We start from the raw sequence: 16,164 nt of genomic DNA on the forward strand, positions 1-16,164 counted from the left end.
TAAACATTAAAACATCTAAAGGAGAGTTAAATGTAAGTGAAGTTTCGGGGAAAACGCTTTGACAAAACACTCCTAGTCCTGCACCGATTTACATTTGTCTACTTATAACATCGCTGGCAAAATTTATCTCTCTAGTCTTCTTCTCCGGTCCACTTCACAAAGTCTCGGTCTTAACCAATTATCAGTTTGTCGCCCTCTAGGCTCTACTCCCTTACGTCTCCGGTGGCTCAAAACCTTCCTCCGACCTACATCGCTACCCTGTGTTTCCGGTGGTAAGCGAGAACTATTACATTCTACTCTTTTCTCTTCGAAACGAGTTCGGATTGCTTCTCTATCAAAAAAAAAAAAAGATTCCTTTATTCCTTTCTTCTTCTTTTTTTATGCTGTTTTTAAAGGTTTCACATTCTTAGCTTTCTTCTATTTTGCGCTGTGGGTATTTTGATTATAACGAGTAAAAATCGTGTTTTTATTTATTTTTTCCTCTCTTTTGTCACTGTGCCATTGATTTGTTTCACTTGTATTACATTACAACTGCAAAAATGATTGCTTGATTGGCTTTCCTAGTGGCAACTGTGCTGTTCGCCATTACATTAAGTAAGTTTCATTTTGGTCGGAGATTATGCCTGCCAGGTGTTTGTTCAATGCTTTTTTTTTTTTGGGTAGCCAAATGTATATTCAAAGTTTTCTTCTTTTTTTCGGACATAATTACAAAACCATGTTCTGCTTTTAGTTACCCAGTCAGAGGACGGCTTTTAGTGCATATTCTATTTTGGATGTTATGTAGAGAACATTTTTACTCAGCATTCTCCAATTAGCTTCACTACCAGACTTGTTTGCTCATCGACCCATTCGTTTTTTGGTAGGAGGAGGAGACATGTCAATGATTGCAAGCTCTTCCCACAGTGATCCAGATTCGAGAAGCCTGCAAGTCCTTCTCGATGCTTTTGGCTCTCGTTTCTCTCTCGACGACATTGCTGCTGCCTACTGCCAAGCTAGCCAGAACGTCCATGAAGCTGGTGAGATTCTCTTCGCCATGACCACCAAAGAGACGCCTCAAAGTGACCAAGTGAAAACGAATGGAGCAACCTCAAAGCCAACTCATGTCTACGTTCCCAAGAAAGTTCAGCCACGAGAGAATGATAGCAACGCCGCCAAAGTATGGAGGCCGAAGAAAAGTTCTGTATCAGTTGGTACTGTTTCAAGTGTTATTGGAAAGGAGTATGCTAGAAGAAGCATGCCTGAATCAAATGCTCGCCAAGAAGCAGTTAAACCGATGAAGATAGACGCAAGGGATATTCCTGAAACTGAGATATGGAGTGAAGAAGAATTGCCAAGAAGCAGTGAGGGAAACGTAAGCAGGGCACCTACTGATGTTGAGGAGTTTATTGCTAAGATGCTCGGAGAAGGCTTTCAAGCTAGCCCTGAGGTTATTCAGCAGATTCTTGGTAAGCATTCTCTACTTTGATAATTGCTTTGACATCATTCATGATCTTAGCTGCTAAAATTTATCTTCTTTTTCACTAAACTGTCAGGCGTATGCGGATATGATGTGATGAAGGTAAGCCAGTTCCCTTAGCTCTGAAGCAAGTAGTGTATTATTTGTTTCTTTAATTTGCTTTTTGCATAAGATACCTTCGTGTTTGTCTTTAAATATTTTTATAATATGTTTTTAGCCTTTCTTGGCTGCATTATATTATACTCTCCCATACCTTGAAGCTCTCTAAATTATGACCTGTGAACTTTATAGTTGCATCACTTTTTATTTGAGCTACTTTGAGAATCCATTTCTTGTGCTTTAATACTATTTGCTGACTAAGTTTGAGATGAAATTGACTTTTCAATCTGATAAGATTTGTTATTAAACTCTTCTAACTAAGATTTTGGTGTTTTCCTTTATATTAGACTTTTTAGATTTTTTCCCCTTTTTATGTTGGATTTATTAATTAGTTTAAGATTTGTTTTTACATCAGGTTTATGATTAATGAGAGATCAACTTCCATAAATTAATCTTAATCTCTAAACTGGAGGGTTTAAAGAAAGCATAGCCTAAATCCTTTTTCTCTTTCTCGCCAGAGTCAAAAAGCGCATTCACATTCCTATTGTCTCTAATTTGTATTCACTTGATTGTTAGTGGTATCTTTATAGCTCTTGGCATTTGGCTCCTGTAAGTATTGAACAGGTCCTGCCTTATCTTTGTGCTGTAACTTGTTGATTTGGCATCCACTCTTAATGATATTGCAGAGTACGGAGAAACTGCTTGACTTGTCTGATACCAAGAAGCATGCTGATGTTGGAATCTCTAATGAAGTTGTGAGCTTTTATTATGACTTTCAGTTTGGTCGTTGTTAAAGAATATTAGAATACCGTCTTCTTATAAATCTAACTCTGCTTGGTTACTTGGTTTGTTTCCCTTCACTTAAAGACTTCACAAGTTGATCCTCAGAGGTAAGATTTTTCTAGTCCCTCCATTGCTGATCCTTTTGATATTTTTCCTCCTCAAATTTATCTCTGTGATGATGCAGCAGTGGTGAAGCAAGAACCGTAACAGGTTCACAGGACGGAGGCAAGAACAATAGTGGTCTTGAAAAGGAAGTGTTAGAAGCTTTGTTCTCTGGTGCAGAAAGATATGAGGAAGTACCAAAAGTAACTCGACGATTTGGAGAAAGGAGAGCAAGAGTTGCCGGCCGTCTTGTTTTTGAACCTCTGGAAGACACTTTTCAAGAGAGTGTTGTTACTGTGATACAATCAACAAATACATCTAAAGAAGGTAACCGTGACAGAGTCTCTCCTTTCTCAAGAGTCTGCTAAACTATCTACGTTTCTCTCTTTGATAGATGAAGATGATGAAAATGAATACACGGCACATCGTAAAGCAGTGCACGAGAATTTGCAGGAGATGAAAGAATACTACGGAGCTGTAAGTTTTTTAGATAACAAGAATGTGATTGCCATGATGTGATGGTGGCATAACTAAAAACCTCTTTCTATTTGGCAGGCTGTAGAAGCATTCTCCAAAGGAGAAACCGAGCGAGCGCACAGACTCGTGGAGAAGGTACAATTTGGATTGAAAGTGATCAGTGTCTTCTTGTGTTATATCTAATAACTATTTGATATCTTCCACAATACAATAGGGACACTTTTTCGGACAAAAAGCTAGGGATGCAGATGACAAATCCGTAGCAAAGATGCTTGAACTCAAGTCAGTTAATTTCGCAACTATTTAATTTCAGTCTTGTATTGTAGTTTTCTGCTCTTTCTTTACTCCATTGGCAAGAAGTGTTGAGAAAACTCAAAACCATGCTAATATGTTGTTATAGGGAAGACGATGGCTCGGCTTACAAGGAAGACGAGGTCGTGACAGTAAATGTGAATGAACATGAACCAAGGGAAGCTCTTCGTCTTCTCAAGCTCCAACTTAGGAACTTCTCTGGCATTCCATGTAAGGCTTTAAAATCCATCTCCCTAGAACCTATTTTTTTGCTCTAGCAGAAACGAACCTAATCTGTTTATGATTCAGCTATTAAGTACCTCAGGGTCAAATTGGGTGACAACAAGGAAGACTCCAAATGCAAACGACGGGTAAACCATCTCTGCTCATCTATCTTCATCTCTGAATAGAACTTGAACTGATTCGTTTTACTTTGTTTCCTTAGCGTACGGCAATTGCCAAGTTGCTGTCGGGAGAATCCATTGCTTGGTCTGAAGAAGATAATGGCCTCCTGATGATGATTCGCGTTGATGAGGTTATCCCCGAGAAGTTGAGTTTTGCCAAGAAATAAGAACACCCATTTGTTCTTAATCCTTTTGCTTCATTCCATTACAAATTTTGAGTGTACTGTTTCAAACACTCCATTCATTAATGTAACCAAACCATTTTGGGAAGAAATATAATATTATGGTTTCAGAATCCTCAAGCCATCTGACATTACAATATGATTATAATGTTTCTGAGAGATAACAGATACCATTCTTTAAGTAAGAAACAAAACTTATACAGTATGGATCTCTATCAGTGGGTGAGTCTCTGAACATCTTCCTCATTGTTATCTAAAGTTTCAAGTAGAAGCGACGGAGCGTGCTGAGCATTCCCTTGATTCTCCTCCGAGTCTTGACAGAAAGAGAGTATGATTGTGTCTATGGACATCTCAACCACCGCAAAGAACAGTGTAGCCACAACATACCCCAGAGCCCAGCATGCCTGTGCATAGAGAAGGGAAAGTCATAATCTACAATGTCTTTTTGAATCTACAATGAGTCTTAGAGGGAGAAGAAAAGTTTTTTTTTTACCAAGACAGGTAATAGAGGGGAGGAGACTTTGTTGTGAGAATCCCTATACTTGTGTGAATCCAACATCAGAAAGCCAAAGAGAGCACTGAAGAGACTCACACAAAGCTTCCCTAGAAACAATATAACATCTCCTATTACGTTAACCTTCCCTATCCTCATAATGTTGTTCATGATCAGCTCTGTCGCCATTGCAGACGATTTGCAAAAGCTTTTCCCTGTTATAGCAATCTGAAACAAGACACCAATCTATCAAGAAATGGACTTTCACTTTGCTAAAAGGAAGAGAGTTTCTATTACCATTATGTAGGCATTGCGGTTAACCGATTTGAGAGTCCACTCAACGCTTTTGAGACACCCACGTGATGTGTAATAACCCATTCTCCCAAGCCAGTGATCAGGTGTGGTCCCTCTCACTTTTGTCCTCCGGCGAATAGCTTCGAGAATGAACCGAACAGACTCCACAAAAGAGACAACGAGCGAACCAAGAGCCACTGATCCCAAGTTGTAGCGTGCAAGCCGCTTCATAGAGGCGAAAACAGGAAGAAAAGGTATCTCCGGAGACGCTGCTTCTTCCCCTTGAGCCCAATAATAAGAAGCAACAGATCCAGCAATCACCGTAGCAGAAGACGCAACGAAGAACTGTGTGGCCCAATAGCAACCAAACAGATGGAAGAATATTGCAATGGTGATGTGAGGAGTGTAACGTATGCTGTAGCCGCAACAACGGTCACAGTTCACTTTCTTTAAGACCAGATCATACGCGCAGCAGTTGGTGTTGTTGCAGTTGTTCTGAACAACTTGACCAGAGCTGAATAGATGGAGAGCTGCTGAGAGCCAGAACATGTAGAATATGGCGAGCATTGCGTATGGTATAGCTGGGAATATAATCAGCGCTTGCACTTCTCCTATTACCTTAGCAGCTACCTGGATTTCACAAGTACATATGCATATAACAAAATGACATTTCTAGCAAAAAGCCAAACTAATAACCAACTACTCCCTTTCATTTTAGTTGTAGTTTATTTACATAGATTAAAAAAATATTTAATTTTGTATATTTCCAAAATAAAAATATCATTACCTATACACCTAAGCATATTTCAACCAATAGAAAATTAAACAAGATAATATTGTTAATAAATTTTACATCGAAAATCTAAAACAATGCTTATTTTAAACGAAAATTTTACTATACAGCTACAATTAAACTGAAAGGAGGGAGTAATACTTACCTTGAGGACTGATGTAGCCATGAGGATACGGCGGATGATGGCGATTGAAGTGAGGATAGCAATAACTGAGATGAAAGTCATCAGAATGGCGACTCCTCTGACATGAGTCAGCTCCTGGGAACACAAGCAAATACAAATAAGCATGGAGAACTGAGACTAACGGTCTCATGATTTAATGTACTTGAAAGCAAATGTTGATGAAACTTACTCGACCATATACATGAAAGTATGGGTCATGCTCACCGATGATAGGTGTTACAGCATCATTCCCAATCCATCCAGCTACAAAAAAATGACACAATATTGAGTCCAAATGACTTGAAACACAGTAGATATTTGATTTTTTTCCTAAACCAACCTTTCAAGTAATAGAAGATGGTCACCGATATTAAAAGCATGTTGAAGAGGACAACAGTGATCCATGGCATGGCCGCAACAAAATGCCTAATAAGGAGAAGCCAAACAATGGATAGAAAGAGCGGGACAAGGCCTCCACACACAATCAACACTGGCCACGACTTGCCTATATCAGCCACATAACGCTGCAAGTTAAACAACCAACAAACACTTTAGAACATTCTTCAAAACCATCAGGAGCGAAGAGGATAAGTCTCTAACCTTTAGAACCGAGGCACGAGAATTCAATGACCTTCTGATGGATTTGTCTATGATCATATCCTCTTCAATACTCACACCACCCATCTGCTGCCAGTGACGAAGTGATGAGTTCGAAGCACGAGCAATATACTGACAGCTCCAATAAACTACAATAAAAACAAATCTCGTTACAAAACAGTAATAACGAAACAAAGAAAGACCGAAACTTACTTACCATTGACACTAGGGAATATAATAGGGTAACAAGGACCCTGAAGCTGAAGAGAAGAGTTCCTCATCTCAGGAGTAAGAAACTCAAAGTAATCATAGTTCCTGTCCACCCAATCACTCATCTTGAGACGAATCTCGCCGTCAGGATAGTCACAGACCCAGTTTAGAGTATCATCCGAAGGCGCAGGACAATCCAAGAGACAGATAGTCCTAGCGTTAGCCAGCTTATGCTCCCCATCTTTCAAACCACTCTCATAAACTTGGTTTGGGTTTAACCAATACCTAAGCTCAAGTTTAGTAAGGTCACGGTGACGGTGCTTGCTCCCACACACATTCCCTTCATAGTCCAATCCATATGTGAGTCTGGCAACATAAAGACACAACAACCCACAAAATCAAGACATCAATCATACTTTTACTACAAAGATTCAAACTTTAAGTCTTTATTACCAAAGATGGAAATTGTTACCTTAATGGGTTGCCTTGGTTGAAGCCAAAGCTGGAATTGACAATCATTGAGACCCAAAAGGCAATGAAGATGATGAGAAACGTGATGTCTCTGCACTTTCTGTTGTGTTTGATGATCCCATCCTTTTCACTCCCATCACTTGAAGTGTATCTTCCAATCACAGCTCCCAGAGGTCCTCTCATCCTTTTTTCTCTTCACTGTCTGAAAACCCTTAAGATCAATGATAGAAAAAAAGAAGAATTTCGGAGAGAACAATACAAAGAGAGAGAGAGAGAGAGAGACCTTTACTAAAGACTAAAAGAGTGTCTTCTCTTTCTTGCTCTGTGTTCTTTGTTCAAGAAGAGTGTGAAAGCATTGGAAGGGTATTAATGTCTTTTGATGAAAAGTTAATTTCTTTTTTAATGGCTCTGTTCAATCTTATATCTATCATCCGTGGAACATGAAAAGAATCCATGTCTGGTTTCTGATGGGCTTTGCATGTTTTTGACTATTTTAAAAATCTTTGTTATTCTGCTTTTCTTGTGTAGATTTAAAACAAACTTTTTTGTTCTTATTCCACACTGTGAGATCTGCAGACTGTAATTGTAACGTCAGTCTTTTGATTAAAGAATTATTGGTTCAACTTTATTGGTAGATTATTCTTAAAAAGCTTAATTAATCTGAAGATAAAGAAAAATAACTGAAGGTGGCTAAACGGTCATACAATTATGTGAATTTTTTTGGGAATTAAATTATTATTGAACTCCCAGAAAGCATACAAGTTACAAAGAAAATGAAGGATAAACAAAAGTTGGTTTTACTGACTTTTTAACCAGAACTATTATTGATTTTGTATTTGAAAAATCAACTCATCGAAAATAGAGAAAAGTAGCAGAAAAAAGCATGGGCCGGCTCATTGTTTTTTCCAAATTCGTATCACATATTTATTTCTCTCTGTATGATATTTTTATTTGTTTACTTTTTATACGAAAAGAGTTATTTCTTCGTTTTTGTCAAAGGGTTGTCTTGAGTTATTTCTTTATCATCTTACATTTTACTTGCTCTTCTCATTTGTTTTGGTGAAGGTATCTAATTGTATTTAAATTTATGAATGCATTTTTGTAGTAAAATTGGAAACCAATTAAAAATGTCCATTACTATAGACTCAGCAAAACTCTTGTAACCTTTTGAGTAATGCTCATACATAAATGACAAACCAATACAAAAAAAACGTGTAATTATTTAGTAGTAATAAAAATCAAGATCAAAGGAACATTGCCCAGAAAAAAACAAAGGGCTAAGCTCATAAATAAGCAAATAGTTGAAAATTAGCTCCACATTCGTTACAAAGATGAAAGAGCAACCAATAGGACACTGTCTTCACGAGGAGTTCCATTCAGAGGAACTGGCCTCGACCAGAGAAGGTTTGGCCGAACCACCAAGAAGAAGGAACAACGTTTAGAAACGTCATCGTCTTGCGGTCAAGAAGAGTAACTCTGAAGGAGAGTCTCTGTCCACGGAGATCACCGGAGCTCTGCCAGTTGGCGCCCCAATTACGAGTCATCTGACGCCAAGTCTTTCCCCTTGAGCCTCTCACCGCAACCGCTTTCACCGCGCCGCTGCCGCCAACGTTTGAGAGTATGACCATGTTGAAATTCCCTTGACCTCTCATCGTGAATCTCACACCTCCTCTTCTTTTGCACCCAACTCTATAATAATTGGAATAAAAGAACAAAATGATTAAGATATATGTTGGTATATTATTAGACATATAATATATTATTATAATATATGATGCTATATTGTTTACGTTTTATATGTTGTGAATATTATTTGATATTTAGATACAAACACAACATTATAATTTATAAGACATTAATAATTTAATTATTTAAAAAAAAAACTCAATGCGAATAGAACATAATATGTTACCGGCGGTAGAAGACGGGGACGATCCCTTCGTTGCCGCGGCGAGCTATGCGGAAGAAAGCGGGCATGGACATGTCAAAGTGGTGGCGAGGGAGATTGCACCAACCTCCATTATTGTTCGATGGACAGAAGTTTGTCGCCGTCACCGTCACAGCGGCTCCTCGGAGACACCACTTAGGATCAGCCCAATAGTCGCACCTCACTTGGTAGCAACCACCGCATGACTCGCCGTTTCTGAATAGCGCACCGCTTAGCGCCGCCGTATGGGCTCCGAATCCAGCGTGGTACGGATTGTCATACCCACAAGCTCCTCCTATACATCGAAGTGAAGTTGTTTAGAGGAAAAGGCTTTTGATATACAAAAAATTTAAAGTAACAAACAAAAGTATTAAAACTATGGTATATAATGGACTCTTTACCAAGTGAAGCAGGGCTATCATTAACACCATAATACGTTGCATGCGCCCTAATCCAACCATTGGAACACATCCCCACACTTAACGTACCAACCAATAAAATAACCGTAACCAAATATTTTCCCTTCATTTCCATGTATATTTTAGTAGATTGAGACGAAGAGAGATCGAAAGAAAGTGTTAGTTCAGAAGTGATTGCTTGATGGAGAAGGAAGCCTTTTGGACTCGTTTTATAAGGGGTCGATTGAAAACTAACGCGTTTTGTCGGTGATTATTACGACTTATTTCACTTACATGCACCTCAATCTCATGCATGTGTTCGTTATCTTTCTTAGTTGGATACTTATTTTTAATTATATTACTCTTGAAAATTCTCTAATAATTGAATGTAGGTCTAAACGCATGACAAACAATGCTTCTTCTTATAAAGAAAGCTATAATTCTGTATACTGTGGTTAGTTTTTGCTTATCTTGGTGAAATAAGTTGATAACGTACGTTGATATGTTCATAATTACACTGTATGTAACAATTTTTTTAGTTTTTACTACAAGATACCAATCAGCGTAACACTACAATATGTAGAAAAGATTGGCACAGTTGGTAAGGATCTTTCAGAAAAGAGAAAAACATGTGTTTATGGAATTAAGATTAGCATAGTTGACGATTATATAGGAGATCTAGCTAGCTGTATATTTAGATATTTTCAGGATTTGTCAACTGCTATCAGAGTTTTTCATATCTAATTGTTTAATTCAAAATATATTTTCCAACGTTTTAGTCTATTATTTCAATTAATGCAAGTTCGCGAAAATCTGGACTTAGATGATATATTGACATGTAATATCCAAAAGATTAGATGCGATCATCCAGTTGATATAATCAGAAAACAAACGCGTTTTATCATCACCGTTTACTATATAAAAATACATGTCATGGCACAAAGTATACAGACTTACATAATTGGACTAGAAATCGAAAGTCGAACACAGATAATATATGGACATAAACCCGCGTGGCATTACTATAATGTCCTATGCAGTACACACAGAATGAAACAGTACGGAATCCTCACATACTCAAAAAAGTTATGTTATGTATATAGGTTGTACGGTGAATTAGAGCTCAGGAAGAACAATGGCATGTGCCTGCACATGGAGTTGTGCTTCTCATCCGTTAATGGCGTCGGTGGAGTTATTATTGTTCGTTATTCTTTTTTTTTATAATACTAAACAATACATAGTGGACGCATGGAAACATAAATAGTCAAAAGAGACCTTACGATGAATTATACAACACATAAGACATGCTGGTTGAGCGATAAAGAGTCAAATTTTGTTTTTTTGTTTCATTACTCGACCACGAATCTTTCTATAGTTTTCTCCAACGTCTCCTTAGGAACAGCTCGGATGATACTATCTTTCTTCTCACCGTCTTTGAATATGATCACCGTAGGAACGCTGCGGATGCCGTAACGGTTGGCTGTGTTTGGGCTCTCGTCGGTGTTGATTTTGTAGAATTTGAACTTTCCAGCGAAGTCCTTGGCCAGTTGGTCAACGATGGGGTGAATCATACGGCAAGGTCCACACCACGGTGCCCAAAACTCGACCAATACTGGTACATCTGACTCGAGAACCTGTGTTTGCCATTCTGAATCAGAGATGTTTGGTACTGCATCATTAAAAACAACAAACCGGTTAAGTTAGATTTCTCTCAAAAAGACAACTGCTATTTGCCAATACTGCACTCTTTATTGCATCACCCTCAAGGAACCGTATGCTGAAAGGATATCATAAGTAAAACATTGTCTTAGACCATCTCCAATGGCTTACTCTATTTTTTACTTTAAAATAGAGTAACTCTATAATAGAGTTTGAATTTGCTCCAATAGTACTTTATTTTAGAGTAAAAAATAAATTGATGAACAAAAAAAACAAATTACTCTATATTTGGAGTAAACCTATTTTTTACTCTATTATAGAATGAGAAATAAAGTACTATTGAAGCATTCTTTACTTTAAATTCTATTTTAGAACGAAAAATAGATTGGGATTAGAAATGCTCTTACAGCTCTCAAACAAAATTTTATTAAACTTTTTATTAATTATTTATAGCCTCCCAAATCTAATTAATTTTTTATATAGTCCAAAATCTCAGGAGAGCCATGGATCTAGTCAAGTGTTTGAAGAAGTTCAACTAGTTCGTGTATGATGGGATAACTATATTAACGTAACGGTTATAGATTCACCATCAGTTTATTACCAGTCAGCTTCAGATATTATAACAAACGGTGAATTTATTTTTACACAGAAGGTTAAAAGTTGAGTTGTATACCTTCGACGGCGGCGGCAGTGGTGTCCTGAGCCTCGCAGACGATTCTACCACCACGAGCGAATCGGGATCCGAGATTCGTACCAAGACTCGCTGACTGAGTCACCGAACTCTTCCGGGAAGCTTTCAAACCTCTGAATTCCGGAACGGGAGAGATCCGCCGGGCAGAGACTGACGGAACCTTTGAAGCAGGTGAAATCGAGGAAGTGATGGGAAGAGAAAACACGCGGGTGACGGTTACGGAATCGAGCAAGGAAGCCATTGAAAGCAGCGAGAGAGAGAGAGGGAGAGAGATTTTGAGTGGTAGAGAGAGAGATGTTTGGTTTTGGTTGGCTGTTTGATATGAATGTCCCGAGAAACCGATAGATAGCACACACATATGCCATGTGTTGTTCTGGATAAATTCTTTTTCGATTTATTTTTTTTCGCCACGTTATTCTTCGTCCTATGCTATAACGGCACCGTTTTTATAGGACTAAACCGATTCCGGTTAAAACAGCATGTACCAACCCGGTTTAGGCATGAGCTTCATAAAGCAGGTTTCTACTGCTTTCGCATCGGCCGATTATCACAACTTTGTTACCCACCAAAAATCTCCTAATTAATTTTCCGAAGATGCTAAAAGAAACGATGGAACGAATAAGCGAAGTAATAGATGTTCGTAATCGTAGCCAACCAAGAACTATGAAGTTGAATGATGTCATATCAGCAGCAGCAGCAGCAGCTGGTTCGAACCATGAATAAACCTCGTTTTCTTCTTAGCACTAAGAGCATTTAACATCTCAAAGACCGTACTTTGTTATAGTAGTTTCCGGTTAGCAACACACAAACAAAAACAGAGAACATGGCATCACAGTAGAAGAAATCGTTATTTTAAAACGGGAAATCTTTATTTCATCAAGAATATGTGATCATGTCTAAGTCAAACACATTAATCTCATGAAAAAGAAACAGATAAAGCATTTTGCAAAGAATTGAGAGTTTTTACTTCTTCTTCTTCTTCACTATCTGCTCGTCCTCCTCCTCCTCATCCTCATCTTCTTCCTCGTCGGTATCGTCAAACTCTACATCATCGTCCATATCAATATCATCAAACTCTTCCTCATCAAAATCAGTCTCCTCCTTCTCCTCCTCCGAGGAAGAGCTGCCCCCGTTGTTCACCACTCGCTTTCCCTGACCCGCCTCCATTTTCCCTCTTCTCTCCGACACAGCCTCCTCCTGAACGAAACACGGACCTAAACCGGGTTGCATAACCGGAAATGTTTCAGAGAAAACCGGGTATTGACTAGGCACCACCGTCTGGTTTAACAGAAGCAGAGACCGAATGGCCGGTCCAGTGTTCTCCGTGAGATTGGCGGCACGTCCACGGAAGAGTAAACTCGCCACTGATCTCCCGTCGCGGATGAGTAACCTCGCCGCCGATGATGAAGCTGAAGCCATATTTGATCGTACAGTGTTCGTGCGTGTGTGTGACAGTGACGGCTAGTAATATACCCAGAGGGAATAGGGTTTTTCGTTAGAGTACACGTGTATGGGTCTGATGAAGCTGATCCAGAAAATTATTTGCGTAGACTGCCACGTGGACATACACGTGTCTAGTACAAAAACCTTCTATGGTTGACTTTTTAAACTCAAGCTAGCTCTGAAAACTCTGAGCAAGGCAAAACTGTACAAATGAGAGGACTAATGTCATATTTAAGTGAAAAAAAAAAGAGGATCAACCAAGTCCTCTTCTGTTCTTCAGAGAGATTAATGTCAAGAAAAATATTTTTTTAAAAAAATAAGAAGAGAAGGAAGCAATGAAGTTCAATTTGAAGAAACTACACTCTATTTGGTCTGCTACTGCTTCTGCTAATCTCTGAGGGTGGTTAGTCTTCTTCTTTTTCTTCCGGTTCGAGACCAAGGACGCCTAGAAGAATGAACTCCTTCAACAAAAGCGTGTCCACAAAGGCACCCACATCTTTCTTGAACGACTCCGAGCATCTCTCGCTACTCTCTTCCCCTCCTTTAACATTTCCCCTCACCAAAGACGCCACTGGAGCTCCGTTTCTGTAAGCATTACACGCTTTCAACACGTCGTGTGCAGAGCTGAGGAAATGCCCATACGCGAAGTCTTCAAAATACTGACATATTGAATTCAAAACCCACCAGAACAATTAATCTCAAGTTTTGTTGTTTCAAAATATAATGAGGTTTTAGTTTTGTGTTGTTGTGTTACCTTGGGTGGTCTCCTCATGTTGTAAACCATCGTCTTGAGAGAAAGTAAGAATATCTTCTCGCTGTAAGCATTAGATTGGCACTCCCCGGATGGAGAACCCGCCAGTCTCTCGTACCCAGGTTCGTTGAAGAAAGGCTTTTGGTTCAAGATTAGTCCTTGGATTGAGACAAGAACCTGCAGCATTGTAGACTCGTTGGGGATCCACTTCTCCGTCTGGACACCACTCCAAGTCCCGAGAAGACTCAGACACACTTTCCCACTATTGTACAGATTCGGGTTGATTCTTAGCCCACCCGAGTGGTAATGAACCATCGGTGGGCCAGAAGGGTATGTATCAGGGAAGAAGATATCGAAAAAGAAGAGACCGTCATGGTAGGGAGTTCCATCGGCTCCAACAATTACAGCCCTCAAAAGATCCATCCTCGACTCATACGCTCTCACAAATATCGTCTGCTCTGTAGTAGTAAGAAGCAAAAAGAGACAAATGTAAGAAAGTTGCTAACATCAAGCACTATAAGATAGTGTGTATATTATTACACTAACCTGGCAAATCCTTCTCAAGAATTTTCCACTCTTCTTGGATCCTTTTCGCCCATTCCTTGGAATGCTGAAGAAAGTAGGACAACGTAATAATACTCAGTTCTTGAAATTAAAAAAAAACATTCTCAAGAATAATAGTTAACTTATTGCAACCTGTTTGGAAGTTGTTCCCTTAGCAGCATAATGGTGGTCCACCAAATCTTCAACGATGTCAAATTTCTTGAAAAACAAGTACTTGCCAAGATAATCCTCCACGTTTCTCTTAACTGTGTAAGTACTTGGAGCTGAGATAACCTCTTCCACGTGAGGCCGAGTGCTAGCAAAACCCAAATATCCTGGATTTTTTTTGGACATCTGAAGCGATAAACCAGAAGAAGCTGGAGCTGGAGCTGGAGCCTCCATCACGGTACCAGGATCAGTCTTAGGCCCAAGATGAGTGGAAGAATACTTCAAAGCTGGTCCAGAGTAATGGAACCCATGGATTTTTTGTGGCAAGGCGTAAGCATTGTTTGGAGTTAAATATATTCCACTTCCTGTTGTTGCTTTCTTGGAGCTGCTGCTGCTGCTTCCACTTGGTTTAGCAGTTTCCGAACTTGGAAGCCAATCCATGGCCACCTCCACACCAGCTGGGATTTCCTTCTCCTTGGCATCAAAAAGGGCTTGATACTCGGAGACGTAGTCATCTGCATGATCATCCTCTATCTCATAGGCATAATGATCAGAATAGTCATCGTCGTCTTCATATACCAAAGAGTCAGGGTCTAGCAAACTATCTGACAGTGGAGTGGATCCATTGTTATTCGTTGCGTCATAAGAATCGCTAGCAGATCCCTAAAGTTTAAACAATGTCAGCATTTAGGAGGTAGCACGCTAATTAATAATAACATAGAAAAGAATCAAAAACAACTTACCTCAAGCTGCTCATCGTCAGATGGTGATTCCAATTGTATAGCCTTCCCTTTGTTCTTATTATCAACAACACCACCACCGTTTTGCATTTCATATTGCTCCTCCACACCATTAACATCTGAAGTTGGTGCCTACAAGATAATGAAATATCCACGAAGAATCTCTAGTAAGATAACATAATATTTAAATGAGTATGAACATTAACCACACAGAAATTACCAAGTAAAAGTTGAGCAAAAAAAAAATATACCAAGTAAAAGAAAAAAAACTCAAGCTTTACAAAACATATGAGTATGGACCACTAACTATGCATACGAAAAAAAAGCAATCAGGGAAGGAATCTTAGAAGTTAGAACCAAAACACAAGTGTCACATTGCATTACAACAACTCAGTAAAGAAGTGAATTACGGTTACTAGTGATCAGAACAAGAAAACGACAAAACACGATCCTTCAAAACAAAACCCTCAAAATCAACGATCAGAACCAATCCTCGTGATCACTTTAGAAAACCCTAAGGCGATGATGATCGCACGTCACCCAGAGAGAGAATAGACAATAACCCAAATCAATTCAACTTCATTGGGCATGTCAGTGAATTTGGGGGGTAACACGGTTAAAACAGATTTTACTGTCAAGACAACCCAGATAAATCGGTGAAAATTCAATTTGATAAAAGCATTCACCTTGTTCGGCGTTAGAGTTATCGAGCACGAAGCAACAGGATGAGCGATCTCGGGCTCCATTGAACACAATTGAACTTGCCTCGAGAAGAAAAAATGGAAAACGAGAGAGAATTATCCTCGAACTTAGTGAAGAAGAAAGCGATCAGAGAAAGAAAAAAAAAGAGTTTTTACCTTGGCGCCGTATTATATACCAACACAAGTCGGATTTGCTCTCTCAACACTTGCCAATCTTAATTAAAAAAATACCTAATTAAAAGCCTTTTTTAATTGCTTATTTATTGTACGTTTTTTATTTTTCAACAAGTCAATATGTAAAGTCTACGATGATGGGGCCCAGTTTTTA

At 38.9% G+C, this 16,164-nt stretch overlaps 6 protein-coding genes across 11 annotated transcripts; 1 reads left to right on the forward strand and 5 right to left on the reverse strand.

The window, feature by feature from the left end:
- Positions 1-25: 25 nt before the first annotated feature.
- LOC106406035 (putative nuclear RNA export factor SDE5) lies at positions 26-3,909 on the forward strand. Of its 5 annotated transcripts, none has more exons than XM_013846617.3 (12): positions 26-272; positions 864-1,445; positions 1,533-1,558; positions 2,242-2,310; positions 2,423-2,445; positions 2,523-2,767; positions 2,835-2,917; positions 2,996-3,052; positions 3,132-3,199; positions 3,318-3,439; positions 3,518-3,579; positions 3,654-3,909. In XM_013846617.3, the coding sequence occupies exons 2-12, from the start codon at positions 875-877 to the stop codon at positions 3,777-3,779; spliced, it is 1,452 nt and encodes a 483-aa protein (XP_013702071.2). In that variant the 5' UTR covers positions 26-272; positions 864-874; the 3' UTR covers positions 3,780-3,909. The 5 variants fall into 5 exon arrangements, with proteins under 5 accessions (XP_013702071.2, XP_013702074.2, XP_013702075.2 ...); XM_013846620.3 differs by having other exon boundaries at positions 2,526-2,767; XM_013846621.3 differs by having other exon boundaries at positions 2,242-2,307.
- LOC106406034 (choline transporter protein 1) lies at positions 3,874-7,216 on the reverse strand. 2 transcript variants are annotated; one of them, XM_022719683.2, is made up of 10 exons: positions 7,099-7,216; positions 6,817-7,017; positions 6,352-6,710; positions 6,138-6,283; positions 5,878-6,061; positions 5,728-5,801; positions 5,520-5,633; positions 4,585-5,211; positions 4,288-4,515; positions 3,874-4,198 (listed from the first exon to the last, which is right to left on the reverse strand). In XM_022719683.2, exons 2-10 carry the CDS (start codon positions 6,996-6,998, stop codon positions 4,010-4,012), a joined length of 2,103 nt encoding a protein of 700 aa, XP_022575404.1. In that variant the 5' UTR covers positions 6,999-7,017; positions 7,099-7,216; the 3' UTR covers positions 3,874-4,009. The 2 variants fall into 2 exon arrangements, with proteins under 2 accessions (XP_022575404.1, XP_013702070.1); XM_013846616.2 differs by having other exon boundaries at positions 6,817-7,158.
- A 661-nt stretch (positions 7,217-7,877) lies between these two features.
- Positions 7,878-9,623, reverse strand: LOC106405220 (expansin-A12). The gene is made up of 3 exons (XM_013845800.3): positions 9,144-9,623; positions 8,728-9,037; positions 7,878-8,504 (listed from the first exon to the last, which is right to left on the reverse strand). Exons 1-3 carry the CDS (start codon positions 9,274-9,276, stop codon positions 8,192-8,194), a joined length of 756 nt encoding a protein of 251 aa, XP_013701254.2. The 5' UTR covers positions 9,277-9,623; the 3' UTR covers positions 7,878-8,191.
- Positions 9,624-10,338: 715 nt separating this feature from the next.
- LOC106406568 (thioredoxin M4, chloroplastic) lies at positions 10,339-11,901 on the reverse strand. Its single transcript, XM_013847261.3, has 2 exons — positions 11,473-11,901; positions 10,339-10,809 (listed from the first exon to the last, which is right to left on the reverse strand). The coding sequence occupies exons 1-2, from the start codon at positions 11,846-11,848 to the stop codon at positions 10,490-10,492; spliced, it is 696 nt and encodes a 231-aa protein (XP_013702715.2). The 5' UTR covers positions 11,849-11,901; the 3' UTR covers positions 10,339-10,489.
- A 436-nt stretch (positions 11,902-12,337) lies between these two features.
- Positions 12,338-13,060, reverse strand: LOC106405247 (glutamic acid-rich protein-like). The gene has a single exon (XM_013845823.3). The coding sequence runs from the start codon at positions 12,907-12,909 to the stop codon at positions 12,454-12,456; it is 456 nt and encodes a 151-aa protein (XP_013701277.2). The 5' UTR covers positions 12,910-13,060; the 3' UTR covers positions 12,338-12,453.
- A 46-nt stretch (positions 13,061-13,106) lies between these two features.
- LOC106402927 (probable ubiquitin-conjugating enzyme E2 25) lies at positions 13,107-16,064 on the reverse strand. Its single transcript, XM_013843751.3, has 6 exons — positions 15,822-16,064; positions 15,139-15,267; positions 14,381-15,058; positions 14,231-14,294; positions 13,688-14,142; positions 13,107-13,592 (listed from the first exon to the last, which is right to left on the reverse strand). The coding sequence occupies exons 1-6, from the start codon at positions 15,879-15,881 to the stop codon at positions 13,338-13,340; spliced, it is 1,641 nt and encodes a 546-aa protein (XP_013699205.2). The 5' UTR covers positions 15,882-16,064; the 3' UTR covers positions 13,107-13,337.
- Between the last annotated feature and the right edge of the window lie 100 nt (positions 16,065-16,164).

This window comes from Brassica napus, chromosome A5, assembly GCF_020379485.1.
Source record: "Brassica napus cultivar Da-Ae chromosome A5, Da-Ae, whole genome shotgun sequence".
Lineage (NCBI taxonomy): Eukaryota > Viridiplantae > Streptophyta > Magnoliopsida > Brassicales > Brassicaceae > Brassica > Brassica napus.

Excerpts from the sequence above, each read along its gene's own strand:
- LOC106406035 (XM_013846617.3), top strand. The coding sequence starts at position 875 with ATGTCAATGATTGCAAGCTCTTCCCACAGTGATCCAGATTCGAGAAGC. Across the intron at positions 2,446-2,522 it reads TCACAAGTTGATCCTCAGAG|CAGTGGTGAAGCAAGAACCG; the intron begins GTAAGATTTTTC and ends GTGATGATGCAG. Across the intron at positions 3,053-3,131 it reads CGCACAGACTCGTGGAGAAG|GGACACTTTTTCGGACAAAA; the intron begins GTACAATTTGGA and ends ACAATACAATAG.
- LOC106406034 (XM_022719683.2), bottom strand. The coding sequence starts at position 6,998 with ATGAGAGGACCTCTGGGAGCTGTGATTGGAAGATACACTTCAAGTGAT. Across the intron at positions 6,062-6,137 it reads CTCGTGCCTCGGTTCTAAAG|CGTTATGTGGCTGATATAGG; the intron begins GTTAGAGACTTA and ends TTTAACTTGCAG. Across the intron at positions 4,516-4,584 it reads ACCGCAATGCCTACATAATG|ATTGCTATAACAGGGAAAAG; the intron begins GTAATAGAAACT and ends GTCTTGTTTCAG.
- LOC106405220 (XM_013845800.3), bottom strand. The coding sequence starts at position 9,276 with ATGGAAATGAAGGGAAAATATTTGGTTACGGTTATTTTATTGGTTGGT. Across the intron at positions 9,038-9,143 it reads TGATAGCCCTGCTTCACTTG|GAGGAGCTTGTGGGTATGAC; the intron begins GTAAAGAGTCCA and ends TTCGATGTATAG. Across the intron at positions 8,505-8,727 it reads GTCCCCGTCTTCTACCGCCG|AGTTGGGTGCAAAAGAAGAG; the intron begins GTAACATATTAT and ends CAATTATTATAG.
- LOC106406568 (XM_013847261.3), bottom strand. The coding sequence starts at position 11,848 with ATGTGTGTGCTATCTATCGGTTTCTCGGGACATTCATATCAAACAGCC. Across the intron at positions 10,810-11,472 it reads CACTGCCGCCGCCGTCGAAG|TACCAAACATCTCTGATTCA; the intron begins GTATACAACTCA and ends TTAATGATGCAG.
- LOC106405247 (XM_013845823.3), bottom strand. The coding sequence starts at position 12,909 with ATGGCTTCAGCTTCATCATCGGCGGCGAGGTTACTCATCCGCGACGGG.
- LOC106402927 (XM_013843751.3), bottom strand. The coding sequence starts at position 15,881 with ATGGAGCCCGAGATCGCTCATCCTGTTGCTTCGTGCTCGATAACTCTA. Across the intron at positions 15,268-15,821 it reads TAACTCTAACGCCGAACAAG|GCACCAACTTCAGATGTTAA; the intron begins GTGAATGCTTTT and ends ATTATCTTGTAG. Across the intron at positions 13,593-13,687 it reads ACATGAGGAGACCACCCAAG|TATTTTGAAGACTTCGCGTA; the intron begins GTAACACAACAA and ends TCAATATGTCAG.